A 26641-nucleotide genomic window follows, 5' to 3' on the forward strand; every position below is an offset into this window, starting at 1 on the left:
CATAGATGAATAATTTTCTGCATTCAGTGATGATGCATCTGGTACAAGTAGCATGGATGAACAGTGCTAGCGGCTTCCATGGTGGTGTTTTCCATAGATATTTTCAAGAATAGCTGAATCTCTTCCAGACTGACTGACACTCTTTGAGGCTGGCTGAATCTCTTCCAGAATGCCTGAATCTCTTTTAGACTGACGGACACTCTTCGAGGGTGGCTGAATCTCTTCCCGTGTGGAACCTTATAAAACGATCTTTTCAAGACTACCTTACAAATTGATCTTTTCCTATAATCTTTAAAATACTACCTTATACTTTACAAGCTTGGCTACATACCACCTACAAGTACTAAAGCCAAGGGTGTATGTGAGTGCGTTATTTGCAAGCATGCAGAACGAGGAAACAGCAAGCAAAAATCTATCTGTACCTGGTGCAACGAGAGCGAAGTCGCACTGTGTACCATGGACTACTTCGTTGATTATTACTCACTTCCGAAGTACTGAGTGTGTAATACATTGTGTTACTGTGTAAATAGTGTGTGAAACTGTACACATTGTAATTTTAGTGAATTTTTAACAAGTAATATTGCGACAATAAACATTTATTGTGGACACATTACTGACACATGTATCACAGTTCCATGGAACATTCTACTGTATATATATTGTAAAGGACAATAATATGCATCATATACGATAAAAAAAAATAAAACCGCATTAGAAATACATAGAACAAATAATTAAAAATATATTTGGGGCAACACCCGGTGCTTGAATTGCCCGCGCGACCATGTCTGGGAGCTTCCCACATGGGCAACCAGCCCCTGATGACGTCACAGCGCACCTTGTCCACGTCCCCACAGCCAAAGTAAGTGGAATTTGGTATTTATTTTTACACAGACATGTTCAGGGAAGGGAATTTATAATTTTACAAAGAAAAAAGAATTTTGAGAAGAACACTTGATTTCATGCGCACAGGGGGAATTTCACAATAAACTCGGCGCATCACAGTGGTTAAGCCACTTAAACGGGCTACATCAAGATGATGGCAACAACCAAAGTGATTTGGAAGATGATGGCAACAACCTCCACATGAGGTGGAAGCTAATGCCAACAACAAAAGTAAGTTTCAAAATGATGACAACAACCTAAGTGGGCTACATCAAAGTGATGGCAACAACCTAAGTCGGTTGTATTAATTTAAGATGATGGCAACAATCTAAGTGGGTTGCCAGATGAAGGCAACAACCTAGGTGGGTTGCCAGATGAAGGCAACAACCTAGGTGGGTTGCAAGAGGAAGGCAACAACCTAGGTGGGTTGCCAGATGAAGGCAACAACCTAGGTGGGTTGCCAGATGAAGGCAACAACCTAGGTGGGTTGCCAGATGAAGGCAACAACCTAGGTGGGTTGCCAGATGAAGGCAACAACCTAGGTGGGTTGCAAGATGAAGGCAACAACCTAGGTGGGCTGCAAGATGAAGGCAACAACCTAGGTGGGTTGCCAGATGAAGGCAACAACCTAGGTGGGTTGCCAGATGAAGGCAACAACCTAAGTAGACTAGAAGATGTTGGACACTAATGTTTTGGGAACACTGTAAAATTAAATAATGGTTATGTTTAAAGGAAAGCGACCCCCTCACCCCTTCCAACCACCATATTTCTATTTCAGTACAATTTAAATAATAGTCCAATAAATTCTGAATAAAATTAACCATTAATAAAAGTTGCATGAAAGCAGTTATGTGGTTTAGAGGTGGTCAAATATGTGCTGCATTCACATGAGCTTGAGCTGTCTGTTCACAGACAGTATCACTATGCATGTTCTACACATCAACTGGGTTACTTAGTCTCTCCTTAACTAGTGATATGTTATCTATTACTCGTAGAAGAGAAATACAAATAAGCAAATTTTTTTTTAATTTAATAACATTTAAGTAACTATCCTGTATTGAGAAAACAAAACTATTAAGTACAGTGCTTTTATAAACGATGATCACAACATTGCTCATTTAGCATGGAATATAAACTTGACAATTTGTCTTTATCTGACAGCCACAACTGACAAAAAAAAAAAAGATTAAGTAATACTGTATGTCAAGTAATCCTTGCCAAGTTCAACCAACACTAAATTGTTACTATTTTCTAGCATCCACAATGATTTTACATACAAATATTGATGATAAACCTAGCCAGCCAATTCTTTCTTCAGAATTCTGTTCTTGTCACAATTAAGAATAAGAAATATATAATATGTAGCATGAAAATGTATTTTCTATGAAGTGTATATTTTTTGGATTGTATTGAATTCGTTATTTAAAAATACAACTTGCCACCCTCCACTCTCCCACCCCCCAAAAATAAATTTATATTACTGCATCCTGCAAGCTGTGGATAATTCCATATGCCTTATGACATGTAAATATTATTTTAAGATGTAATAATGAAACATATTGCATGCCAACTAGAGTACAAAGACAAGTTAGAATCAAATATTAAGCACAATAAATCTCTTGAATATCTTATAAAAAGTTATAGCATACATCTTCCAATATTTTTCTGCTAATTTATAAAGTGACCTTACTGTATACAGAATGGACATAAAGCTAGCTACACATTCTAATATGCTCTTTTAATGACTTAAAATACTGTACCCTGGAACCATTAATTTAATTCCTGCTGTTTTCACAAATACCCTGTAATACCAATATATTACAGAATGATACCCAGTTTTGAATGGAAAATGCCACTGCTTTCTAGTGTTTGATAGAGAAGTTCTTGAAGGTATAATCTTGAATTTCCCTTTCATTTTTGAATTCTACCTTTTCAATGCGAGAACTGGGACTTCCAGTTTTCTTAAGCCAATCTTTTCTGCAAAAATGGTATGTGATTAGAAGAATAAACTTTGATATATATTAGCAAAACAATATCTTGCTTTTATATATACAGTAGTATATATAAAACAATTTGTCTAAACAATTGCAGGAAATTTAGTACATTTTATTTTTACTTATTTTTATTTATTTAAATATAAGAAGGTACATCGGGATGTACATACTGTGGTGAATGAGTGTTACAGTGCTGCAAAGTCACTAACACATATCATTTCGGTTGGTCCTTAACCGCTGTACAGTGCAGCTATAAATTATGACAAGCTCCCAGTGTGCAGAAAACAAATTACTGTATTAAAAAAAAAATTGTTTTCTTATATTGTTATATCTCAGTGACCAGGGAACAGATTTTATATAAAAATAAAATCAAGCACTCTGGCTGCAGCGAAGTGGAGAAGATGACTGATGACATCATGGCTGGGTGTTTTCCCGTGAAGAGGGCTTCTGGAGCTAGTCATATATAAAACAAGAAAGTGAAGGGACGATGACATTTCGGTCTGTCCTGGACCATTCCCAAGTCGATTGTGTGACACAATCAACTTGAGAATGGTCCAGGGCGGACCAAAACATCGTCGTCCCTTTACTTTTTAGTGTGTGGTCTGGTCAATATATACAGTACATGTAATATACAACACTACAAGCACAGTTACTGTATATACTTATAACAACAAATAAGTAATAACATATACGTTACAGAGAAAATCAGTAGGAGCCATGAGGATGATTTGAACCCTTATTCTCTAGGTACTCCCAAGCAAACACCTTAGGCCTTAGACCCAGACCATTGGTTCAAATCCTTCTCATGGCTCCTACTAATACATCACATTAATGTGATTTCTTTGTGCATATTAATTACTGTAGTCCAAATAATTAAAGCACCAAGCGTAATGAAATGCCCCTTTCTGGGTGGCTCCTTGGTAGCTTTCCTTGGTAACATCACTGGCATAGCCATAGCACAATATATATATACCAGGTTCTTGAACAACCTTTTTGACCACCTGAGGACAGTATGTTTTTACTGATGTCTTGCAATCTCATATGGAGAGGGGAGCATGTGCAGATCAGATATCAACTCAACTGAGAAAACCTGCCTGCTTATACCACATGCAAATACAGTGGAACCTCGATTTTCGAATGTCCCTGTTTTCAAATGTTTCAGTTCTCTAACTCAATTTCTTCAAAAAATTACTCGGTACTCGAGTTGATACACATCATCAAACCAACCGACCGAGCGCATGGCACGCTTTAGTTCACTAGTGTCTCCTGCCTAGTAAAAAATTTCAATGTTTTTGTGCTCTTTTGGTTTTTGAACATAAAAGCTCATATTATAAATCATGCCCTGGGTTCCAAGAAAGTCAGTGGTAAAGTTCAACCTAAGAAAATAGTTGTGAGAATGATGATAGAGGAAAAACAAGAGAACATTCAAAGTGAGACACTGTGATGTTTCACTACAGAAGAGTTTAAACGTAGGGAAAAACAAGTGTCTACAGACAGATTCCTAATAAGATAAGCAAGCAGTGAGCCACAACCAGGTCCTAGTGGTATAGTTGCAAAACGTAAGAGGAAGAGTACCCCAGAAATGTCATTACTGCTGTTATAATGGAAGGGGACTCCCCTTCTAAACACTAACACCTCTCCTCCTCCCCCCTTCCTCACTGTCTTCCATACGCCAACAAGAGTCCTCAATAAAGGTAAGATATACTTGTACATACTGTAGTACAAAATAAAAGTAGTAGTATGTATAAAATGTATTTTTTAGTTAATCTGTTCCGCACCCCCAAAAATATTAACTCAATTTACATTATTTCTTATGTGAAAATTCTTTTCGGTTTTCGAACTTTCTCTGGGAACGGATTAAATTAAAAAAATGGACGTACCACTGTACAATTAAACACTCAAAACTTCATTTGAGTAATGTTTTATAATGCTAAACTGCCAAACAAAACTCCACTACAAATTTACCTGATTTACCTGAGGGCCACTGACCTGGAGAGCATGCAGAGATCCTTTACTGCTAGAATCCACTCAGTAAAACATCTAAACTACTGGGACCGACTAAAGAGCCTAAATCTGTATTCCCTTGAACGCAGGCGGGAGAGATACATAATAATCTATACGTGGAAAATAATTGAGGGGCTGGTCCCAAACCTGCACACAGAAATAACATCACATGAGACCAGAAGACATGGCAGGATGTGCAGAATACCCCCGTTGAAAAGCAGAGGTGCAACAGATACTCTGAGAGAACTCTATCAACATCAGAGGCCCGAGACTGTTCAACACGCTTCCACTACACATAAGGGACATAACTGGCCGACCCCTCACAGTGTTCAAGAGAGAACTGGATAAGCACCTCCAAAGGATACCTGATCAACCGGGCTGTGACTCATACGTCAGGCTGCGAGCAGCCGCGTCCAACAGCCTGGTTGATCAGTCCAGCAACCAGGAGGCCTGGTCGACGACTGGGCCGCGGGGACGCTGAGCCCCGGAAGCACCTCAAGGAAACCTCAAGGTAAGGTAAGGTAGCCACTAACCCTAGTGGCCTCAATGAGGACAGGAAGCCGGCGACTTGTTGAAGGTCCCCCCCCCATTTGCCTTGATGATCTTTTCTAGGTATATTTTAAAACTCAACACAGTTTTGGCAGTTATGGCTTCAGTGGGTAGGCAATTCCATGGGTTAATAACCCTGTGGGTGAAAAACATGTTTGCTGATTATGCTAAGATACTAGGGAGGATAAGACACTTTGATGATTGTCATGCCCTTCAAGAAGAACTGGACAAAATAAGTGAATCGAGCACTGCTTGGCAAATGGAGAGTAATGTAAATAAATGCCATGTTGTGGAATATGGAATAAGAGAAAATAGACCGCTTGCAACCTACACATAATGTGAAAAAACTTTAAAAAATTATGATAAAGAAAGAAATCTAGGGGTTATCTTGAGGTTATCTTGAGATGATTTCGGGGCTTTAGTGTCCCCGCGGCCCGGTCCTCGACCAGGCCTCCACCCAGAGGAAGCAGCCCGTGACAGCTGACTAACTCCCAGGTACCTATTTACTGCTAGGTAACAGGGGCATTCAGGGTGAAAGAAACTTTGCCCATTTGTTTCTGCCTCGTGCGGGAATCGAACCCGCGCCACAGAATTACAAATCCTGCGCGCTATCCACCAGGCTACGAGGCCCCGTCCTAATTAGAACTACGGGGTAGTTCTAATTAGAAAACTATTCCCTGAGGACCACATAAAGAGCATTGCATGAGGAGCCTGTACTACGCTTTCCAATTTCAGAATTGCTTTTAAATAATGTACGGTACATGGATGGTGAAATACTAAAGAAATTGTTCACGACCTTTGTGAGATGAAAGCTGGAATATGCAGTGGTTGTATGGTGCCCATATCTTAAGAAACACATCAACAAACTGGAAAAGGTGCAAAGACATGCCACTAAATGGCTCCCAGAACTGAAAGACAAGAGCTACAAGGAGAGATTAGAGGTATTAAATATGCCAAAATAAGAAGATAGAAGAAAAAGAGGATCACTACGTACAAAATACAGTAGTAATAGGAATTGACAAAATTGATGGGGAAGAATTCCTGAGACCTGGAGCTTGAAGAACAAGAGGTCATAGATTTAAACTAACTAAACAAAGCTGGCAAAGAAATACTGTGTAAGAAAATTCACTGAGGCTAACAGAGTTGGAGCAAGTCAAGTAAAGTGTTGGAGGCCAAAACCAACAGCAGTTTCAAAGTGTTACATGACAGAGTGCTTTGAAGACAAGACACCACAAACGTAACTCTCATCCTGTAACTACACTTAAGTAATTACATTTTACATACCCATGTGTGAAAATTATCTTGGATCAAATATGGAGAATGCTGGAAACAAGAGAGGTGGCCATTGATACAAGAAAACACAATAAAATCCAGAAAAGAAATAAGCAACTGACCTAGGCCCTGACCTGTCCTTAACAATACAATCAGCAGAGAAAATGGTAGAGTACCACAAGAGATATCTCTGATTGTTGTTGGTCTTTGCTGACAGAGCCAGGGACAGATGCCCAGGAGCAAAGCTAAAGTAGTTTAGTTAATTGATATTAACTAAACTAGAAGTTCACTAGTGCTAAATATTACTCACATGACATTTGAGTGTTTTGATACATTCCTGCTTGTCATAACTACTTGTTTCTCTCAGTAATGGGCTGATCTGAGATTACTACAAGCTCTCCCCCACCTGCACTTGCTCTTGGTGGGTCAAGATTGTTCCTCAGGAGCCTGGCATGCACTGTGTGCTGGCCATGTCATTGATCTAAGTAAGGGAGCTAATAAGCGAATTAGTTCTTAGCCTGATGAATATGTTCTGTTGATTAACAGTTTTGTATGAAGTATTAAGCACAATGATGCCAAGTCAGTTATTCCAAACCTAATAGCAGCTGTTTATAAAAGATAACAAAGCTAAGTTTGTCTGTATAAATTGTTACTAATAGATGCATAACACTCCTACATGATAAAAACCAGGTCATGCTGTCCCTCCAACTGGCCGATGACGGTTCCTTGATCTGTATTCTTACACCATCCTCGTATATTCAGCTCTTTTGCCTTCCTCTGCGTGTACTTTTGTAAAGAAAGAAAAACTAAATTGTCATTATTGTTGAAGACATTAAAACAATATTTATGAGAAATACAGTATGTTCCAAATAATAATAAAACAACATAACAAAAATTATTAGAATAATTTGTTTAAGCTAAGTAAATTGTGCAGATACAAAATCGTGACAATGAATAATTATGTGGAGACCTTTGGATACAATAAATTACCAACTATTAATTACATTTATTTCTTATCCCTTAGAAGATGGTACTTCATCAGCCAGGTTACCTTCCCAGGCTCTAGTTTGCAAAATGCATGAAAACAAATTATATGACATAATTGCAGAAATTACAAGTCACATATAAAACACAAACAAAATTTTTATAGCATAACTATTCTTGCACTCTGCAGGTTTTGTATTTGCATACCTGGAGGGGGTATTGCCTGGATAGGGTTTGCTTAGAGAGGGTTTCAGGAGTTCTTCTAATTCCCGAGACTGGCCTGGGGTCAGACTAGACAAATTACAATTTGCAATTAGCAGCATTACATATTATCCCTCTTTTACATAGTATTAATTAAAGGTGTGTTCATCCAATATTTTATTCATTAAGTAACAGACTATTCTTTGAACAGCATTAACCCCTGGGCTGCTCTTGCAATTATAGCCTGCAACACGCCCAGGCAAAAGAAAAAAACCCAGCTTTGAATGTAATGAAATGCCATTCTTTGAGTGAGACCTCGGAGGCTTCCCGGAGCTATACCGGGCTGATGTACATATATTAGACTATGGCAACAGTCAATCGATGGAATTCTAGGCCTACCGGGGACCAGAATGAGAACCTGGCCCCCCTCAAGAGAGGCACGAGGAGCAATGGCCTATAGACACCCCCGTGTAATTGGAAGCAGTCTATGTCTGCCATCTACTAGGTCAGGCACCCAGAAAGGTAGGAATTCCAGAGCAAACAACAGCTGGTAAAACATTGCAAACCGAAAGCTGAACTAACAAGTGGCACTCCCCCAATCAAAAACAAGCAAACAAGCATGACGTCACCACAACTGCTGCGCATCCATCTGTGCACTCCCCCCCCATCAACAAGGTGAACCGTAAAAAGGCCAATGACCCTTATAAGAGCCTAACCAGGGCTCAGAGCGATCACTGTGCTGACCAGACTTAGATGGCTCCGCAGGAGGGGCCAGCTCTGAATCCGGCACAAGTGACTTACAAGAACCGAAGGAACCCCGAGCCCTGGCACGACCCTTCCAGGCAGGACCACCACGTTCCTCCCGGAGAACCAACAAGTCCAACATAGGCCAGCAACTAGATGAAGCCGCCTGCAGAAAAGCACCATAGCAGATTCTGCAAACAGCAACGGACAAAAAGGAGCCAAAAATCTAAGAGCCAGGGCCCAAGCGGATTACAAAGAGTAGGCCAGCACCGCCTGCTGGCACGCAAGGCGTGAAGCAAAGAACAGAGTCACTGCTTGCTAGTTCGGCTTTTGGAGGGGGGGGGGGGGTGCATAGGCCATTGCTCCTCATGCCTCTCTTGAGGGGGGCCAGGTTCTGGCGTTGGTCCCCGGTAGGCTTACAACGCCATCATTCTGTTGCCACAGTCTAATATACAGTGTATACACATCAGCCCAGTATAGCTTCGGGAGCCGAAGGGGCTCCCACAGAAAATACTGAGTTAAGTGATGAAATACAGCTGCAAACGACAGACATTGTTACACTCACGGAGACGAAACTCAAAGATGATATTTTAAATAAGGTCATATTCCCAAGGGGCTACTTAGTTAGATGGGACAGAAAAATTAGAAAAGGTAGAAGTGTTGCCATGCTGGTGAAAAAACACCTAAAGGTAAATGAAGTAATGATTGCCAATCCACGAGAAGTTGACATAATAGCACTGGAGATTTGTAATCAGGATAATAAACTGATAATCATAAATGCATACAGTCCACCGCCATGCAACACATGGACAAAGGAGGAGCTGGATAATAAACAGGAGGGCCTCATAACAATAATGAGAGATTATAGCGAGAGCTGATATAGATAGATCACGACTGTTGGTAGTTGGTGACTTTAACTTGAAATCCATAGACTGGGAGGCATATGAAGCTAAAACAGAGGACTTTTGGACCTGAAGATTTGTAAACCTCATCCTGGAAACATTCATATATCAACATGTTAAACACGCTGTGAGGATGATGTGGGAAGGGGATGTTTCCTCCATGCTGGATTTGATATTCATCAGCAAAGAAAAAAAAAAAAAAAAAAAAGAGATATTTGACATTCAGTACCTTCCTCCCTTGGATAAAAGTGGCCATATCCTTTTGGGAAAAAAGTATGCAATGCGTTAAAATCTGGAAGAAAATGAGGATGTTGAAGCAGATGAAAAACCTGATTTCAGGAGAGGACATTATGGGAAACTTCGAAATTTCTTTAATGAATTTTACTGGAAAGACTTGCTATTAGGTAAGGAAGTAAATGAGATATATGTCAGGTTTTGTGAAATATATAATAAAGCCACAACAAAATGTTTATACCAAAGCAGAGATGCAGAACTAGGAAAGAGGATTAGTTCAAAAGAAATTGCGAGAGGGCCAGAGACCAAAAGACCGTTATGCTTGGTGTCTGGAGAGTAGGAAAGGAAACGCCTTGAAGGAAACCAATGTCGTCTATGCTGTAACACCCAGGACCCCCCCCCCCCCTTAGAGTTCACACCCAGGGAAGCCGTCTCCACGAGGTCAGCCCAGATGACCTCCGGGTTATCTTGTATATTGATTAAAAATTCCTGGGTTAGTCTTAGTCAGCATAGTTTCAAGTATGTAATATTTCATGCAAGGAAATTAGACTCCAGATTCTTATGTGTAAACATCCCTGGATCTCCCCCTTTTTGGCCAGGTCAGAGGTCAGTCACATGTAATTAATAACTCCTCTCTTGAAGAGTGTATGGTGAATGTCAAACAAGCTTTTTGAAATATTTCTTGAGTGTTTGTACACTCTTGGTGGGTAGCAACAGCAGATCTCCCCCTCCCCCCTGTGGGGGTTGTATATATAGGTCCTGTAGGGACTTAAAAAGACAGAGTGCGGTACACCGGGATCGAGAGCGGGGCTGTGAAGAACATCTCAGCCAGGGAGAGACAGATAGCTTAAGGTAATGTGTGTGATCTCTGAGTTTTTGTTCCATGTCCAAATTTCTTAACTTTTTGCCAGTGTTAGAGTAGGATTTATAATTGGTGATTGACATAATTTTGGTCTCAATAAACTTACGTGAAATTTCCCGTCTGTGTCAATTGTTGAATCCTCTTAGCCTTTTGGATATAGTGGCTGACAACCATTTTCATAATTAATGACAGTCATAGAAAGTACTCTCCTAGTCAAGCAATGTTTCTTGCCTCGTTGCTTGATATAGTCTCAATGGTCAAAGGCAGATGGTGGCAGCGTATTTAATCCTTGTGTTAGCATTTCCTTATTGGCAGTGTACCTTTGGTTCCGGTGTAACCATCATATGTCAGCCCATAACAGTGTTACCAAGTGCAACCGATGAGGAAGTGTTACTCAGGATAAGTTAGTGTTCCATTATAGTGGTGCATTTTAGTGGCGGTGTTACAATAGAGTGGTTTTACAATGCCTTCAAATGCCCACTTGGGGACTGTAAGCCCCAAAGAACTCAGTATATAGGCAAGACAATGTCTCTTTCCAGGCGATTAACAATGCATAAACAACAGGGCTCCATCAAGGAACATATAATCTCTTCTCACAACCAGACCATCATAAGAGAAATTTTAACAAACAACACAGAAATCATTTATAGATACAGCGATAGCAGGAGGCTCGACATCTGCAAAGCACTACACATCAAAAAGTCAACACCAGCAATCAACGGCCAATTAATGCACAACCATATTCTACCCACTTCAAGATTCCGAACCAATATAGAAGCATCAAGAGGAAGTGTTGATGCCATGGGCCAATAGGCCTTCTGCAGTTACGTCCATTCTTATGTTTTTATACCCATTGGTTTGTGTTCTATCATATGTAATTGTCGATCACGTCACCCAAAACGTTTGTACCATATCACGTCACCCAAATGCGAGTATAAGTATGGACGTATTTCGCATGTTTACAGGTTAGAGTTGTGTGTGTAAACTAAAATCTTTGAAAATGAAATAAGTTATTATGAAACACGTTCAGGCGTCACGTCAGACTATAAATAAAAATGAATTTTGGAGAACTGATTTTTCAATTACCATCAACAGTGAAAAGAAACATAAGATATATTGAGAAAATTTGTGTTAGAATTATTAATCTTACCTTTTTGGTCATATTTAACAACATATGTTTACAAGAAAGACTGCTACCAAAATATACTAAGATTTAAACTAACTCAACAAAGCTGCTGAAGAAATATAAGAAAATTTGCTTTCGCAGAGTAGTAGACAGATGGAACAAGTTAGGCGAGAAGGTGGTGGAGGCCAAAACGGTCAGTAGTTTCAAAGTTGTATTTGATAAAGAGTGCTGGGAAGATGGGACACCATGAGAGTAGGTCTCACCCTGTAACTACACTTAGGTAATTACTGTATACTTAAGTAATTACACACACAAATGAACAAATCCACAAGGGCTGTGATGAGGGTTCGAAATATAACAAGCTACCTACACACACAAAGTTATACATGTAGCCACTGTGTCCTTCATTTTGGAGATTTGGAAATGCTCACAGTACAATGATACATATATAAAGAAAATCTATTTGGTAAACATGCTGTTAGGCGACTCATGCTAATGACTTAACAGTATTAACAAACTCTCACCTTCCGAAAGAAGACACCTGAAATAGACAGGAATAAAATTTAATAAATTTTGTCATTAGAAATCCTGGAAAGTTTAGTTAAATACAGTATTATATTTTCTCTATTACTTTTCAGTTGATATACAGGTATTGTTGCCTGCCAACCTTCACCTTAGAACATCAATGTGTCTACAACAAGAGCCTACATGCAACCCTATGCAATCAATTGCTGCTGCAGGATAAATACCCTAATTTTGATGTACCCAACTACCACTAAATGATACTGCAGATCATCTGGGATCTCAATCAACCTGCCACCCCACTCACAAGCCACCTTTGCCTAACCCTAAACCCCACAAGAAATATGGAAACTGGGTGAGGATGGGAAGCTGATGGGTACCATCCAGAAAACAGCATTTCGTTACATTCAATGGCTGACTTCTAGGAGGGATCCTCAGTGCTGATCTCATCGAGATCTTTATAACACTGAACAAGTTGGAGGATATTAATTCCACTCACTTCTTTAAGCAGTCAAATGTAATGCATAAAAGGGGCTTTTGAAGCAACAGCTTCAAAACTCAACAAACCATAATGTAGGACAGAAAACAGAAGATACTTTTTTTACATATAGGAAAAGAAATCAATGGAACTGCGTACTTTCTGAAGCTGTAAATTCCTGGAAATTACTTCAGTTTAAATCCCAGATAGAAAAAGTCCTCAGAAAAAATGAGGGACCTTTGACAATCCACTGGCTTATTGTCCCTGTTGAGGCCAACAGGGAGATAGTGACCCTTAGATAAATTTAGGTAGCTCTTTGAGCTTATTCATGATGGAACATCAGTAGAGGCTGACTTTTCTGGAAAGAAAAAGGGATTATTCAAACAAAAATAAGCAAACTGGCCATTTATATGGAAGAAATCAGCTGAGAAGCCTCTAGGGCAGAAGAATGTCAGCAGTAAACCAACCACCATGCATAATGCAAGAATGTTGAGGCCAAGGGACATCCAATTACTAACCAGAGGCCAATAACCTGTTCAATAGCAAAAGCCCAGAACCCAGATATTAGATGTGGACATACTGTACTGGTAAAGACAGCCATACAAGAAGCATACTTCAATGCTTCATGAAAGTGAGGATAAACAGCATACTGGCTGAATTGAACCACAACACAAATGACCTCAGGGTGGGGGAGAAAGAAAGCCTTGGAACAAAGGATGTTAGACACAGGTTGACAGGCTGACATGCACAAGTAGCGCACAAATAATGTCTCAAATAATGCTCAAGGAGTTAGGAAGGAGCAAAGCAGTTGGCCCTGATGGAGTTTCACGTTGGGTTTTGAAAAAATGTGCCTCTGAGCTCAGCACTCCACTTCAATTTATTTATCAGTCATCTTTTTGTACAGGAAAGACCCCTCTTAATTATAGACCTGTATTATTGACAAGCATATCAGTCAAAATATTATAGAAAAATAATTAAAACCAAATGAGTATCATACCTGGAGAGAAACAGACAGTATGGTTTTAAATCTGGAAGATCAAACATAACAAATCTTCTTAGTTTTTATGATAGTACTACAGAGACTTTACAGGAAAGAGATGGTTGGGTTGATTTCATCTATCTACAGTAGATGTAAAAAACCAGCGTTGAATATAACGGCACGATCTGGGTGAATCCCGTTTGTTCCTAGAAGCTACTATCACTGATAGTGTGCCACTACTAGGTTGCATCAGCCATAGTTCGTGCAGGTGGCTGCGTGCCAGCCAGCAGGTGGCTGCGTGCACCAGCCATGACCTCACAGCACTGCTGTTCAGCTTGTGACCACAGCATCGCCTAAAAATGTAAAAAATATATGTAACTGGTATTATTTAGCGATGATAGTATTACAGAAGGCCCTTGACTGTGATAAAAATGACCAGGATTCTGATAATAGCAGGATTGTTGTAATAATTTGCGCTGTGCTGTGGGAGGAGTAATGTTGAGGGTGGGAGGGCTGTAGCGTCGTCTGCCGAATCTATGTGGCCACCTGTTGCTGTCTGCCCTTACTATACCAGCTTAGTGATTTGCTATGGTGAACAAAATATGCAGATATATATAATGCCTGTATATAGTAAATAAAAGCAAAAACAGTATGGTGGGGGGAGAATGTTGGCGAGTCAGGTGAGGTGAGGGAGTGACGGCCAGTGGCTGGCTGGTGTGCCGGCCACTCCTTGCTGCTTTTTGACTCATTATACCAACTTAGTGGTTCGTTATGGTGAACACAAATGTAGATATTTATGTATAACGTGTATGTATATATAATGTAATAACAGCAAAAGGAGTGTTGGGAGAAGCCATTTTGGTGAGGGAGGTGGTGACATCTTCCTGACTTGTCATGCTGAGTAAGGGTGGTCACTACGCTCTTTGTGCACTATACCAGTTTAGTTGAACAGTTATGGTGAACAAAACATGTAGATACTTATATATAACCTGTGTATATAGTGTAATAACCGCAAAAGTATTTGTTTACTGTTTTATGAACATAATAACCGCAAAAGTATGTTTATTGTTTTATGAACATAATAATTGAATCAATAATATGCACCCCATAATTTTGAGTACAGTGATGATTCTCACATTTTATTATATAAATATATCACACTACACACTATTGAATAATATTACTGCAAAAAAAGTAAGAAAAAATGAGAGACATTGAAATAATTAGGTAATAATATCTTTGTGGTAACTCCCGCCTGACAGCTGGGGCGAAGCAGACCACCTCCGGCACTTCCTCTGTCAACGCCTCTTTTTTTTCCAGAATTCCCTGCCCTACTGCAGCCAAAATATGGCTCTTACAATTTTTTTACTATTTTTCACATGATTAGGGAACACAAATGAACGCTTTTATAAGATGAAATAATTTATTTTTTATTTTTTTGCGCCTGTGGGTGTTGAAAGGCAAATAGCCCAGAGCAGCTTAGGGTTAATAATAATAATAATAATACTGTAATAATAATAATAATAATAATGACAATAATAATAATAATAATAATAATAATAATAATAATAATAATAATAATAATTTATTTGCAAGAAGGTACAATGGGTTGGTGAGATTACATAAGATTGGCATTTTTACAATCATACAAAGCCACTAACATGCATAGAGTTTTGGGCAGGTCCTTAGTCTAACTTTTTGTTTTTAAGGTAAGATGAAAAGGGACATTGTAGCAAGGTTTTATTACAAGTAACTACAATGTAAGTTGACAGGGGTGATTACACTGGTAAGGCTATATGGCTTAGGTACTAATATTGGGGAAGTGGGTACGGTAGTACTAGATACACTGTGACTTTGAAGTGCAAAATAGGAAATTATGAGGATGAAATTAGGTACTTTTTGGTTTTACTTTTGAACAGGGGATGGGTTGGACAATTTTTAAATTCATCAGGGGTGTGAGTTCCAAAGACTGGGCCCCTTTTATTTGCATGAAGTGTTTGCACAGATTTAGTCTGACTCTGGGGATATCAAAGAGATATTTATTTTTAGAGTGGTGCTCATGGGCTCTATTACACCTATCAAGGAAAAGTTTCAGATCTAGATTAGCATTTAGGAACAAGGTTTTGTACATGTAGATAACACATGAGAATGTGTGGAGTGAGTGGAACTTAAGCAGAGGGGCTGTGTGTTGTCAGAAGACAGAGTTTGTTATAGTTCATATAGCAGATGTTTGCAGTGATGATAGGCTTGCACATACTCTCAAATCTTTTAAAATGATTGCAAGATAGACAGATTTTAATTACATTTGAAAGGTCATTCCACTGTTTGGAACCCTTGATTTGCAAAGTATTTCTGCTCTGGTTGAATCTCTCATGATATAAAAAAATATTTGTTTCTCGTATAGTGCCAATGAGTTCTAGAACAGCCTTTTAGAAAGCACTTAAGGCCAGGACTGGCATTGCAGTTCAGAGCTTTATAGATATTGAGCAGATTTGAGATCTATCAAAAATATTTGAAAAAATTATTTACAAACAGCTCTATTCCTACCGCGTAAAATTCGACATACTCAGCCCCTGCCAGTTTGGCTTCCGGTCCCAAAAGAGCACCAACGATGCAATCATTAGTCTCCTTGATGTTATCTACTCAGCCCTTGACAAAAATGAGTTTCCGATTGGACTCTTCATTGACCTAAGAAAAGCCTTTGATACTGTTAATCACAACTACCTCTTACTTAAACTCCAGCATTATGGAATCCGAGGCCTTGCCCTTGACTACATCCGATCCTATCTTAGTGACAGACACCAATATGTAACCATCAATGATACAACTTCTTCCACTCTACCAATTACCGTTGGAGTGCCACAGGGCAGCATCTTAGGACCTCTTCTATTTCTTATATATATAAACGATCTGCCTAATGTCTCTAATATTCTCAAACCTATATTGATTGCTGACGATACTACCCTTATCTATTCAAACCTCAACCCACATACACTAAATAATGTTGTGAATAATGAATTAAAAAAAGTCCACTTATGGATGTCAACGAACAAACTAACATTAAACATCGAAAAGACTTACTACATCTTATTTGGAAGCAAATCATCAAATGCAATTCAGCTTCAGATAGACAACATTAACATCAGTAATAAAAATGATGGCAAGTTTCTTGGCCTATTCCTAGACAAGAGACTCAACTTCAGCACCCACATTCAACACATAACTAAGAAAGTCTCTAAGACAGTTGGTATACTCTCCAAAATCTCTTACAAATTTTGTAAGAGATTTACAAACCCTGTTCTTAAATGCAAACCATGCTCTGAAACTCTCCCTGGACAGATGTAATAGGACCCATTATCACCACACCAGAAATAAATATCTCTTTGATATCCCCAGGGTCAAGCTTAATCTGTGTAAACACTCTGCAAATTAAGGGACCTAGTCTATGGAACTCACTCCCTAGTGAATTGAAAAACTGTAAAACTTTTGCCTTATTTAAAAGCAAAACCAAAAAGTACCTAACTTCATCTTCTTAGTTTCCTACACTGAGCTTTAAATTTGCTCTGTACCTAGTGTTACCCAATCTCCTAATTTTTATGTAATATCAAACAACCTTATCATTGTGTTCATTGCTGTCTTCTTTTATGTGCTAGCCATATGCTGTATTGTGACTACCAATTTTTGTCCACTACCATTCAAGCTGTCATTGCAATCAATCTTATATTGTTTCTGCTGTATTGTGCCTACCAATTTTTGTCAACTACCATTCAAGCTGTCATTGCAATCAATCTTAGCTACCTATGTGCTTTAATATACTGTACCTACAATTTTCTCTCATCTTTTTTTCATTTCATGTAACTGTTATCATTTTTTGTCTATAAATTTTGCAAGTATTTACCTCCTTAAAATTTTCTTAGATTAAGGACCTGCCCGAAACGCTGCGCGTGCTAGTGGCTTCACAAGACTGTAATTACCATATTTGTATCCTCACATTCCTTATGTACATTCTTGTATATGCATAAATAAATAAATAAATAAATAAATAAATAAATAAGTACAGTATGTACAGAGACTTTATATTTAACATGGGCAATTATTTCAGTAAGCGAGCAGAGTGATGTCTGGGATTGGAGTTTGTGACTACAGTACTTCCCTTCTACTCTGCTTATATCTTTGGTACTGCTAATTTTTTGGTTAATTTGATTATTGGACTTGTTACCAAACAATATGTAAAATGTCTTATCGATGTTAGGAGTAAGTTTGTTAGCAATCAACTACAAATGGACTTTATTTAGTTCAGTATTCACTGTGTCATTTAGAATAAGTGTGTTAGCATTTAAGAGTATGAAGGTTTTGCTATGGCTAACCATTCAGTGGGATGGGGATATGAAATGAAATTAAGGCTTGTGTTTTATCTACAATGTAATCTTTCATACAGAATAGGTTAGCAGCACATTGCTGTGTATGCCAAAGATTATTCTTATGCTTTACCCAGATTTTGCTAGTGCAGGCTAATAGATCAGCCTCGCACTTCATTTCCTCTCCTGATTCTATGTATGACTAACCATCCAGTGAGAAGGGGATAACAGATGAACTTATAGCTAGAACAGATGAACTCATAGCTAGAACAGATGAACTCATAGCTAGAACAGATGAACTCATAGCTAGAACAGATGAACTCATAGTTAGTTTTTTATCTACACTCTGTAATCCGTCATATAGAATAGGGTAGTAGCACACTGCTGTGTATAGTTATGCTTGTTAATACAAAAAATCAGCAACTAGAATTGGCATCAAGTGTTAAGTGGCATTTGGAAGATTACTGGTGTGAATGGGAGAGGAATGGACCAAATATACTCAATGTTAACTGGCATATTGGGTAGCGGATTGGAATTTTAAGACTATTCTCCAATTATTATAGTAGCAGCATTTTTTTCAAGGTGGATTATTTTTTAATTAAATACTGTACAAAAGTACAATACTGTACAATTACAATACTGTAATAAATACTGCAAAGTACAATACTGTACAATTTTCGCTAGCCTAAAGATATGTTCTAACCTCTCAAATGTTAATGAATAATTTTTATAGGAAAATGACTGGAAAATAGGATTTTTATGGGAAAATAATTTACACGAACTAATGAAATTTTTGATTACATAATTCAAAAGAGCGGAAGATAAAATACTGGGTATATTTTATTAAGTCAACGGAATGAAATGACTACAGTACGTATACAGACTACACTCTACTTCACACTCATTACATCAACTATCTTTGGGAAATTATTCAAATGTAGCATGTCTAAAAGTTGAATATAGAGGAGGAAGCGTGATAAAGGAGCATTACCCTGCACAATGCCGAACACCTCAAAATCTACAGCGATGAGTGTAGTAGCAGCCATAGTGGCACTCCACGCCCACCACTCTGCCTCCTCACATAACCTCAACCCCCACCTCACGTCTCCTCGAGCCTAACCCACAAATGTCAGAAGTGGCATGAAAAAGAGGGGCGTGTGGTGGTAGTAATGATGGCGAGGGAGAGTGCCAGGGAGGGAGAGTGCCAGCCGCGGGAACAACTTGTGCCACAGCTGATCCCCGGGATGTAAGCCAGGCCACCATTGGTCACTCTCCCCCACCCGTCAACCACTCACAAGCCGGCTCTCTGCTGACGTAAACAACATGGCAGCAACCATTGTGAAAACATCATCGTGAACACTTGTGCGTCTTGCTCAACTTGTTGAGACGCAAATGTTGAGGTGTAGCGAGGCACAGTAGTGGTGCCCCCTTCACGCCTCCCCGCCATGGACGACCAGCACCTCGGTCTGGCCTTCACGCCCCAGAAACTGATCATCTACAACAAGCTCTTGCCTTACAAGGCGCACATCGCCAAGGAAATTGTGGAGCAGCTCAGCGATATCAAAGAGAACTTGGGCAAGGCTGTTCTCCTCCGGGACATTAGGCCAGGATGTATTCACTGGCTCGCCAAACTCTCGAGGTAACGTTGGCATATTGCTATAATGAAGTAAATCATTTAGTATCATGGGGCCCATAACAATGGGAATTTTCCTGTTTATTGTGAGAGTATTTAAAACCAAATTTAACCCGAGTTAACCCAAAGTATGTTAGGATTATGTGAAATATATTGTATAATGGTATAGTAAATATTGTCATTAAAATTGTAGCTTGTAGAACACAACCAGTATTCAAGAATTGTGTTCAATGTCATGGTTCTAACATTTGATAACTATAGGTCTATTCGTACATTAGAAAGTTTGCCTTTAGGTTTTAACACTTATCCTGCCTAATCCAACCACAACTAAAACATGAGCTGGTTTGTTTTTAAATGGAAAATGTCTCGTGCGAGTAGTTTAGGTTTATGAACATATGGTAAAGTTGTTCCAGTTATTCTGCACCATATTGGAGTCTTGAGTTGGGTCACCTAATGTATAGGATTTGAAAAATGTGCTACCATGTTGGGATAGCAACCCATCCTCCGAATTGACAGTAAGGTTTAATACTAAGTGTAATAAGTTCATTTCCTAACTGTTAGGAATAGTACATAATAGTTTCATGCCCAAAACACTTTGCGTAATAGTAGCTTTAGGCATTGTATGTACTAGCCCTATCTATAAATCCATCATTCTTTGTAAAATCTCTTGTATGTATGTACCTTACCTAAATAAACATTTATTTATTATTTATAATTACACTTGTGCTCTTACATTTACCTCCCCATTTATTCTCCTCGTTTTCTGTTACGACACTCAGAATTTTAGGATGAAGTTTTCAAGTTCAATTTTCTATACACAAGTTTTAAATATCAGGGATTTCTTTTTCAGTTTTATTAAACAATAGAGATTTTATACAAAATTTGAAAATATCCTGAGTTATTTTACAATTTATTGAAATATTTTAGTTTTGTTTTATTAGTTTTATAAAACTGTAATATCAATATAGCTATAGGTTAAGTACCAATTGTATTTAAGGGGACATTATGCATTTTTAAATGTTTAATGTCAACCAAACTTTTTTAACTAGTTGTACTGTATATAAGAAGGGCTGCAACTGTTCTACGTTTCAGTATCACACCCTAAGTAGAAAGGGAGTTAGTTTTTTTTTTTTCCAACGAATTTTACTTTCAATAATCTTCGACAACCACAAGTTTCAAATGAAATCATTTCTATGATGCTCATCTATTACATTAGCATATAATAAAGGATTTTTATAAAAAGGATTATCCAAAATATGTTTAGTTTTACTAATACAAGTAGTCAAAGTTCCCAAAAAATATTTGCCAATATTTCATGTTTGAAAATTTATAAAAATCAATAAATGAACTTGGGGAAAAAAGTGTTTAATACAGTTTGAAGAGACGTAAACTCTACATCTAATTTCATGTAAATTGGAAAAAAATGAGAGTTTAAGTAATTTTGTTACTTGATAATAAATAAGGTCAAAGATTCTGCCACCTGTGGTTGAAGTTGACTTCAACCAATTTCTTCCAAAATTTGCATCCTTACAGATAGGCTTACATTCTGTAAGGTGTAAAATCGGCTGATAAAAAATAAGAATTTTTTTTTTTTTTTAATTTTGGCATAAAACCAAATATTAAAATACTTTATTATATGCTATTGTGATAGCTTAGTCATATACATGATTTTAGTTGACACTTTTGATGTTAATTTTTTACTATTTTGGAAAAATTTTGACGTATAATTCAATATTTTTTTTCTCCCTTCCTATTTATGCTACAATGCTGAGACTTCGACCAGTTGAACCCAATTTTATATACAACTAGTCAAAAAAGTTTGATTGAAAGCAAACCCATTTTCATTTATAGCATTTTGGTAATATGACCCCTTAAAATGCATTCTCTGATCACAAACTTAAAAAAAAAAATGGTATGATATACCTTAGCAATGATGGAACGGAGAATTGGAGCAATTTTTAGAAGACGAAAAAAAATTTAGATTTTTTTTTTCTTGAGCACAGGGGTGTAAATCTCCTCGGGACCCCTTAGCAACTTAAGGGTTAATGAATTTACAGAATAGGCCTGAATCTCTCACTTATCCACAGTTCCTTTCTCAGTTTTTCTGCCTCTTCCCACTGCTGTGTATTTCTTTCTTGCATCTTTGTATTGCTTTTATGTTTGAGGGTTAGGTCGCTACCTCTATTGTCTACTCTCATAAAAGTCCTAGTGTCTTGTGCAAAGGATGATACTACATGTATGCTATATACTACAGGTACTATACAGTACATGTAAAAAAAAAAAAAAAAGTGGTACTAACAGCCTATGTTAATTGTCCTGTTTCAGATTTGTGAGACTGTATGGTTTGTGCTTCTCGAAAGAGGACCACATTCTTCTGGTGAAACTCATGTACGAACTCGCCGTCTCCTTCAACCAAGAGTTTTGGGTCATGGCAAAATTTGCCCAGATGCTCACAATTCTATTAAAGTAAGAAGTTTGTTTACTTTTTTTGTATAAAATTAAAAATTGTTTTAGTAGTCTCACCAAAGGCATCAATAATACAATAGTTATATTTCTTGTTGTAAAGTGCTCTTTATCATAGTGAAGTAACTGCTGCAAAACTGATATGATACATTTAGCCAATACAGTATAACATATGAATTCTGTAGTATTAAGCAGAAGGTATATACCTTTGTCAGGACTAAAGTTAAGAGTGGACAAGAATTGTTAGAGTAACTTAAGAAGATATTCTTTTAGTATTAACACTTTCGCTCGGGGATGACGCAGCATTGCGTCATCCGTTTACTGGCGGTAATGCCGGGGATGACGCAGCATTGCGTCATCCACTTTAAAAATTCGCCAAAAATCAGGTTTGTATCCGATTTTTTGGGGACTGGTTTTAAAATGTGCGCCGATGTCTTCCCATTTCCTTTGTTGAGCCTCGTGGCCCTCAGGCGGCTTGGCACACGCCGTGGGCCCATTGTCTTTGCTCCACTGTTGTGACCAATGTCGTCTCCCCTCGCATCTCAAACGTGTGAACATTTCGGCTATTTTCCGTGGCTATATTTCTTACTGCGGCTTTAGAAACTATCTACGCTTACTCCACGATGGATAGTAATCATGAACAAGGCCCTTCCAGGAAGAAAATTGCGAAAGAAAGGCTTGAAAAGGGTGGGAATTGGGAGTGTAGTAGGAAGGCCTCTGAGCGCTCACTCACGGCTAACGCGTGGCCCGTCTTCAACTCGTCGGCGGTTGGAGCGTGACCAGGTGTTTTTTTTTATATGCTAATGTTCCTCTAGAGAATTTTATTACGAACCCATTGAGACCAAAATGAAAGACCTAGGACAAAAATTGAGGTGACCAGAGTGAAAATAGTGAAAACATTTTATCCCGTTTGCGCGCTCCCGGGTAACTCGTTCGCACTTTCTCTGTTTGCTGCGGGTAATTAGCCGGGCTTTTGGAGTTTATATGCATTTAGTGCTGTAGAGAATTTTATTGCGAACACAATGATACCAAATTTATTCTCGTAGAAGGAGAATTGAGGTGACAAAGTTGAAGAGAGTATACACTTTTCGGAATTAACGCGCGCTTCCGTGACACGCTGGGGCCCATATCGCCCTGTCGAGGGGTGGCGCGCGGGGTGAGCGAAAGTGTTAAGTACATTATAAAGGTCTTTGTACAAAATAAAAACATAAAAAGCTTCCATGACATGAGTCATGGAAGCTTTTCAGCCTACCGGGGCCAGAGCCAGAATCTCATTGCTGGTTGGGGGCATTGCTTTCGGATGCTTATCACCAGGCAGGGGGTGGGCTGCCTGGCCTGCTGCTCATTACCAGAGGGGGGGTGATCTAGCCCAATGCTTGTCACTGGGGGAACATCTGGCCCAATGCTCTTGCTTGAGGGATTGTCTGACCCAATGATTGTCACTGAAGGTGCTACCTGGCCCGATGTTCATTGTCGGATGGGGGTAGGTCCATATGGCCCAATGCACACTGCTGGTTGGGGAGGGGGGGATCTGGCCCGACGCTCATTACTGGTTGGGGAGGATTTGGCTTGATGCTCATTACTTGTTGGGGGGGGGGGTGAGATTTTTCTATTTACCTTACCTTGAAGGTTGACCTCAAGCAGAAAAGACTGCTTAGCCGACTTGACACGTTAAGTGTCAGAAGCAGCTTGTACTTTAAACGAGATCATAGAAAGGCAGGAGCAACTGTCAGGACTTGAGTGACGTTGAAATCTTTATCCACTAGGTCGTCGAGTTCGAGTAACAAGACACTATTAAGGGTAACCCAGGAGTTCTCGCACCAAATTTGATTTGATGTGTGGCACAATGAATTGGGTTCGAATCCAGAAGCAGCCCTTCAGTAAAATTCACACAAACCGTCGTACATTGCAGAATGTGTGTGGGACAATTTTGTTGTAGGGCTTGACATGACTGTTTTCATTAACAATAATAATTTATTCAACATGAAACAAAGTCTACAATAACAACACACTTGATGTTACGTTAATGTCTTTCAGTGGTACGTTGGAGAAAGTTAATTCAACAGTCTTATCATTGTTAGTGGCAGGGGGGGGGGGATGTCTGACGAGTGCCAGATCGGGTTTGTCCGTCTGGACAGGGATTTTCATCTTGCAGATTTGTGGGCTCCTCAATGTTGTCTAGAATTTGTTCAACTCTTCTCAGACTTGTAATTGTCATGTATTTCACAGGTCAGCTTGGCTACCCTCTTTTGGTGTGGGGAGGGAAGGGGGAGGTTGATTATTTCTGTTTGGATGGCTTCCTCTTCAGAGCCTTGAAGTGCGATGGTTGGTTCGAGGAGCAACTGACGAGTCCCTACCAGAAATCCAGCCTTGAATGCTATGAAATGCCTACTCCTACTGGTTTCTGATAGTTCTCCATCCTCCACCCTTTTTTGTTTTTGCTAGTGGTGGCTAGTTAATTATGCTCACTATACACATCCTGTGAGTGATGGTGCATACGGGTACCAGGGGCACAAATGGTCATAATTACACCTTGTTAAGTGTTTGACATAAGCTTTTTCAATTTATCTATTCACCTTGTTCAATAATTAATTATAATGATAGTAACAGATTTCATGCACTGCAACTGTTATGTATAACAATACAGTATATTATTTTGCACTAGAGGTAAGTTTTTGTTAATATAATTTCAGTACAATATTGGATATTACAGGGTAATGGAGTTGCTGTTTATGCTTATCACAGATGTTTCCTTTATCTACTACAAGCAAAATGTGAATACAGTGCAAGACTTTTAGATATTTTATTTACAATTAAATGAGTTACCATTTTATACAGTATAAATTTAGATTTATCTATGGCAAAATTTTCAAATGGTAAAAGTTGTGATGCTCTAGTATGTCTCCCCCCCCCCCCTATCTTTGTCCACTAACTTTGTTGCATGTAATTTAAATCCCCATACAAGCTGACCTGCTAGGGATACTTTAGCACCTTTACCCATGGGATTTGGCTTGATTTTTCTCATGAGGCAGCTCTTGAATGAGCTGGCTGGGCTGACTATGGCCCAGGGTTGGATTGGACTTCTATCTGGTGGAGAGTTAAGATTGCTAGGCAATCATTTTGCCACAGTTATGATTGTTTATTGTTTAAGTCAAGATTATAAATGTTTATAAGTAGTTGCTTTTGAGTGCTGGGCTGCTTTTTAGTAGATTTTCCTTGGTTATGCTTGAACTCTGATTTCCAGGCTCTCCTTAGCCTCTTTGTGGAGGTCAGGTTCTGGACCCGAGTTGTGGTAGGGACTCGTGTGGTGAGAGGCCTGTTATGTTAACTAAGGCTTGGATGTTTCCATGTTATGGCTTTTGGGAGCTACTGAGGACCCACCAGAAAGAGGAGTTTCATTACATTCAATACTAGAAATTTTTGTTTTTCTGCCCAACATCATTAGATGTAATGCTTTGGGTACCCTGCACCACAGTACATGGTTCCACATTTCTCTTTGCTAGTATTTCATAACACACTATTCTTATATTATCTAATTCTGTATCTTTCAAAAAAAGCTGTTTCATTTGTTCTGTATCTACAATATTGTCACATCAAATTGCATAGCTGAGTGTATAGTAATGTAATAGTACTGTACAGTACTATAAATGTATGTAATGAAACATTCGTATAACATTTACAATTATTTAAGTTAATCTATTAAACGTAAATGATTAAAAGTTATTCCAACAGGAAGAAGGAGCTACTAGCTCCAGATGAATTGATTTTGGAATGGCGTCCATTGTATGACTTGTACAATAGCCTATTTTACAACTCGTACAATTCTATTGGAATGCTGATGCTGCCATCGTAAGTTGCCTTTTAACTTTTTTTTTTTGTCATTATTATTGGAATCTGACTTGATTCATTTAGCCTTATATTAGTTTGCATGTTGATTGAAGAAATTATCTCTAAATTATCATTAAGCACAATTTTCATAAATTTTATAATAATCTTTTTTTTTTTTTACATATTGTAAAAGGCATAGATTGTATGCTCTGATATTGTTATAATTAGTACTACTGTATAAAAAAAAATTACCTTTATTCTAGTGTTATGTAAAAGTAACACATTGTAACATCATCTAAAGATGATGTTGCAATGAAGGTCATTGAGGTGAAGTAAAGAAGCATTAATTTAAGGAGTTCACATCACATTTAAATGTTTAAGTATGGGAACACTACACATAAATATGCAAGGCCCTCACGGTAGATGCCTTTCGGCTAGACTGATAGAGATGAGGGGTTTCCTTAACTCTCTTTCCCCTGTTCGGCTGTTGCTTCAGATGCTGGCACGGCTAGAGTTTTGCAGGGGGCGAGTGATTCTTTTGGCTCCTTGATGGCCGGCCCAGCCTTGGCTTCAGGCTCTCCTTGTTTGGTGTTCGAACCAGGACGATTTTCCACGGCTCCACC

General features: G+C 38.6%; 2 protein-coding genes across 4 annotated transcripts in view; one reads left to right on the forward strand and one right to left on the reverse strand.

Moving 5' to 3' along the window:
* Positions 1 to 1898: 1898 nt before the first annotated feature.
* On the reverse strand, positions 1899 to 19330 carry LOC123759452 (acylphosphatase-2). The gene is made up of 4 exons (XM_045744541.2): positions 19086 to 19330; positions 12282 to 12298; positions 7381 to 7490; positions 1899 to 2862 (listed from the first exon to the last, which is right to left on the reverse strand). Exons 1-4 carry the CDS (start codon positions 19138 to 19140, stop codon positions 2748 to 2750), a joined length of 297 nt encoding a protein of 98 aa, XP_045600497.1. The 5' UTR covers positions 19141 to 19330; the 3' UTR covers positions 1899 to 2747.
* A 67-nt stretch (positions 19331 to 19397) lies between these two features.
* LOC123759451 (proteasome activator complex subunit 4) overlaps positions 19398 to 26641 on the forward strand; it is a 129545-nt gene continuing 122301 nt past the window's right edge. For 2 of the 3 annotated variants that reach the window (XM_045744537.2, XM_045744538.2), the window contains exons 1-3: positions 19398 to 19733; positions 22053 to 22193; positions 25923 to 26039. In XM_045744537.2, coding sequence (XP_045600493.2) covers positions 19540 to 19733; positions 22053 to 22193; positions 25923 to 26039 — 452 coding nt within the window. In that variant the 5' untranslated portion in view covers positions 19398 to 19539. The remainder of the gene's footprint in view (positions 19734 to 22052; positions 22194 to 25922; positions 26040 to 26641) is intronic. The other variant, XM_045744540.2, reaches the window with a different exon arrangement.

Source organism: Procambarus clarkii, chromosome 32, assembly GCF_040958095.1.
Source record: "Procambarus clarkii isolate CNS0578487 chromosome 32, FALCON_Pclarkii_2.0, whole genome shotgun sequence".
In the NCBI taxonomy this organism is placed as follows: Eukaryota; Metazoa; Arthropoda; class Malacostraca; order Decapoda; family Cambaridae; genus Procambarus; species Procambarus clarkii.

Excerpts from the sequence above, each read along its gene's own strand:
- LOC123759452 (XM_045744541.2), bottom strand. The coding sequence starts at position 19,140 with ATGGCTGCTACTACACTCATCGCTGTAGATTTTGAGGTGTTCGGCATT. Across the intron at positions 2,863-7,380 it reads CATGACCTGGTTTTTATCAT|AAAAGATTGGCTTAAGAAAA; the intron begins GTAGGAGTGTTA and ends CCATTTTTGCAG.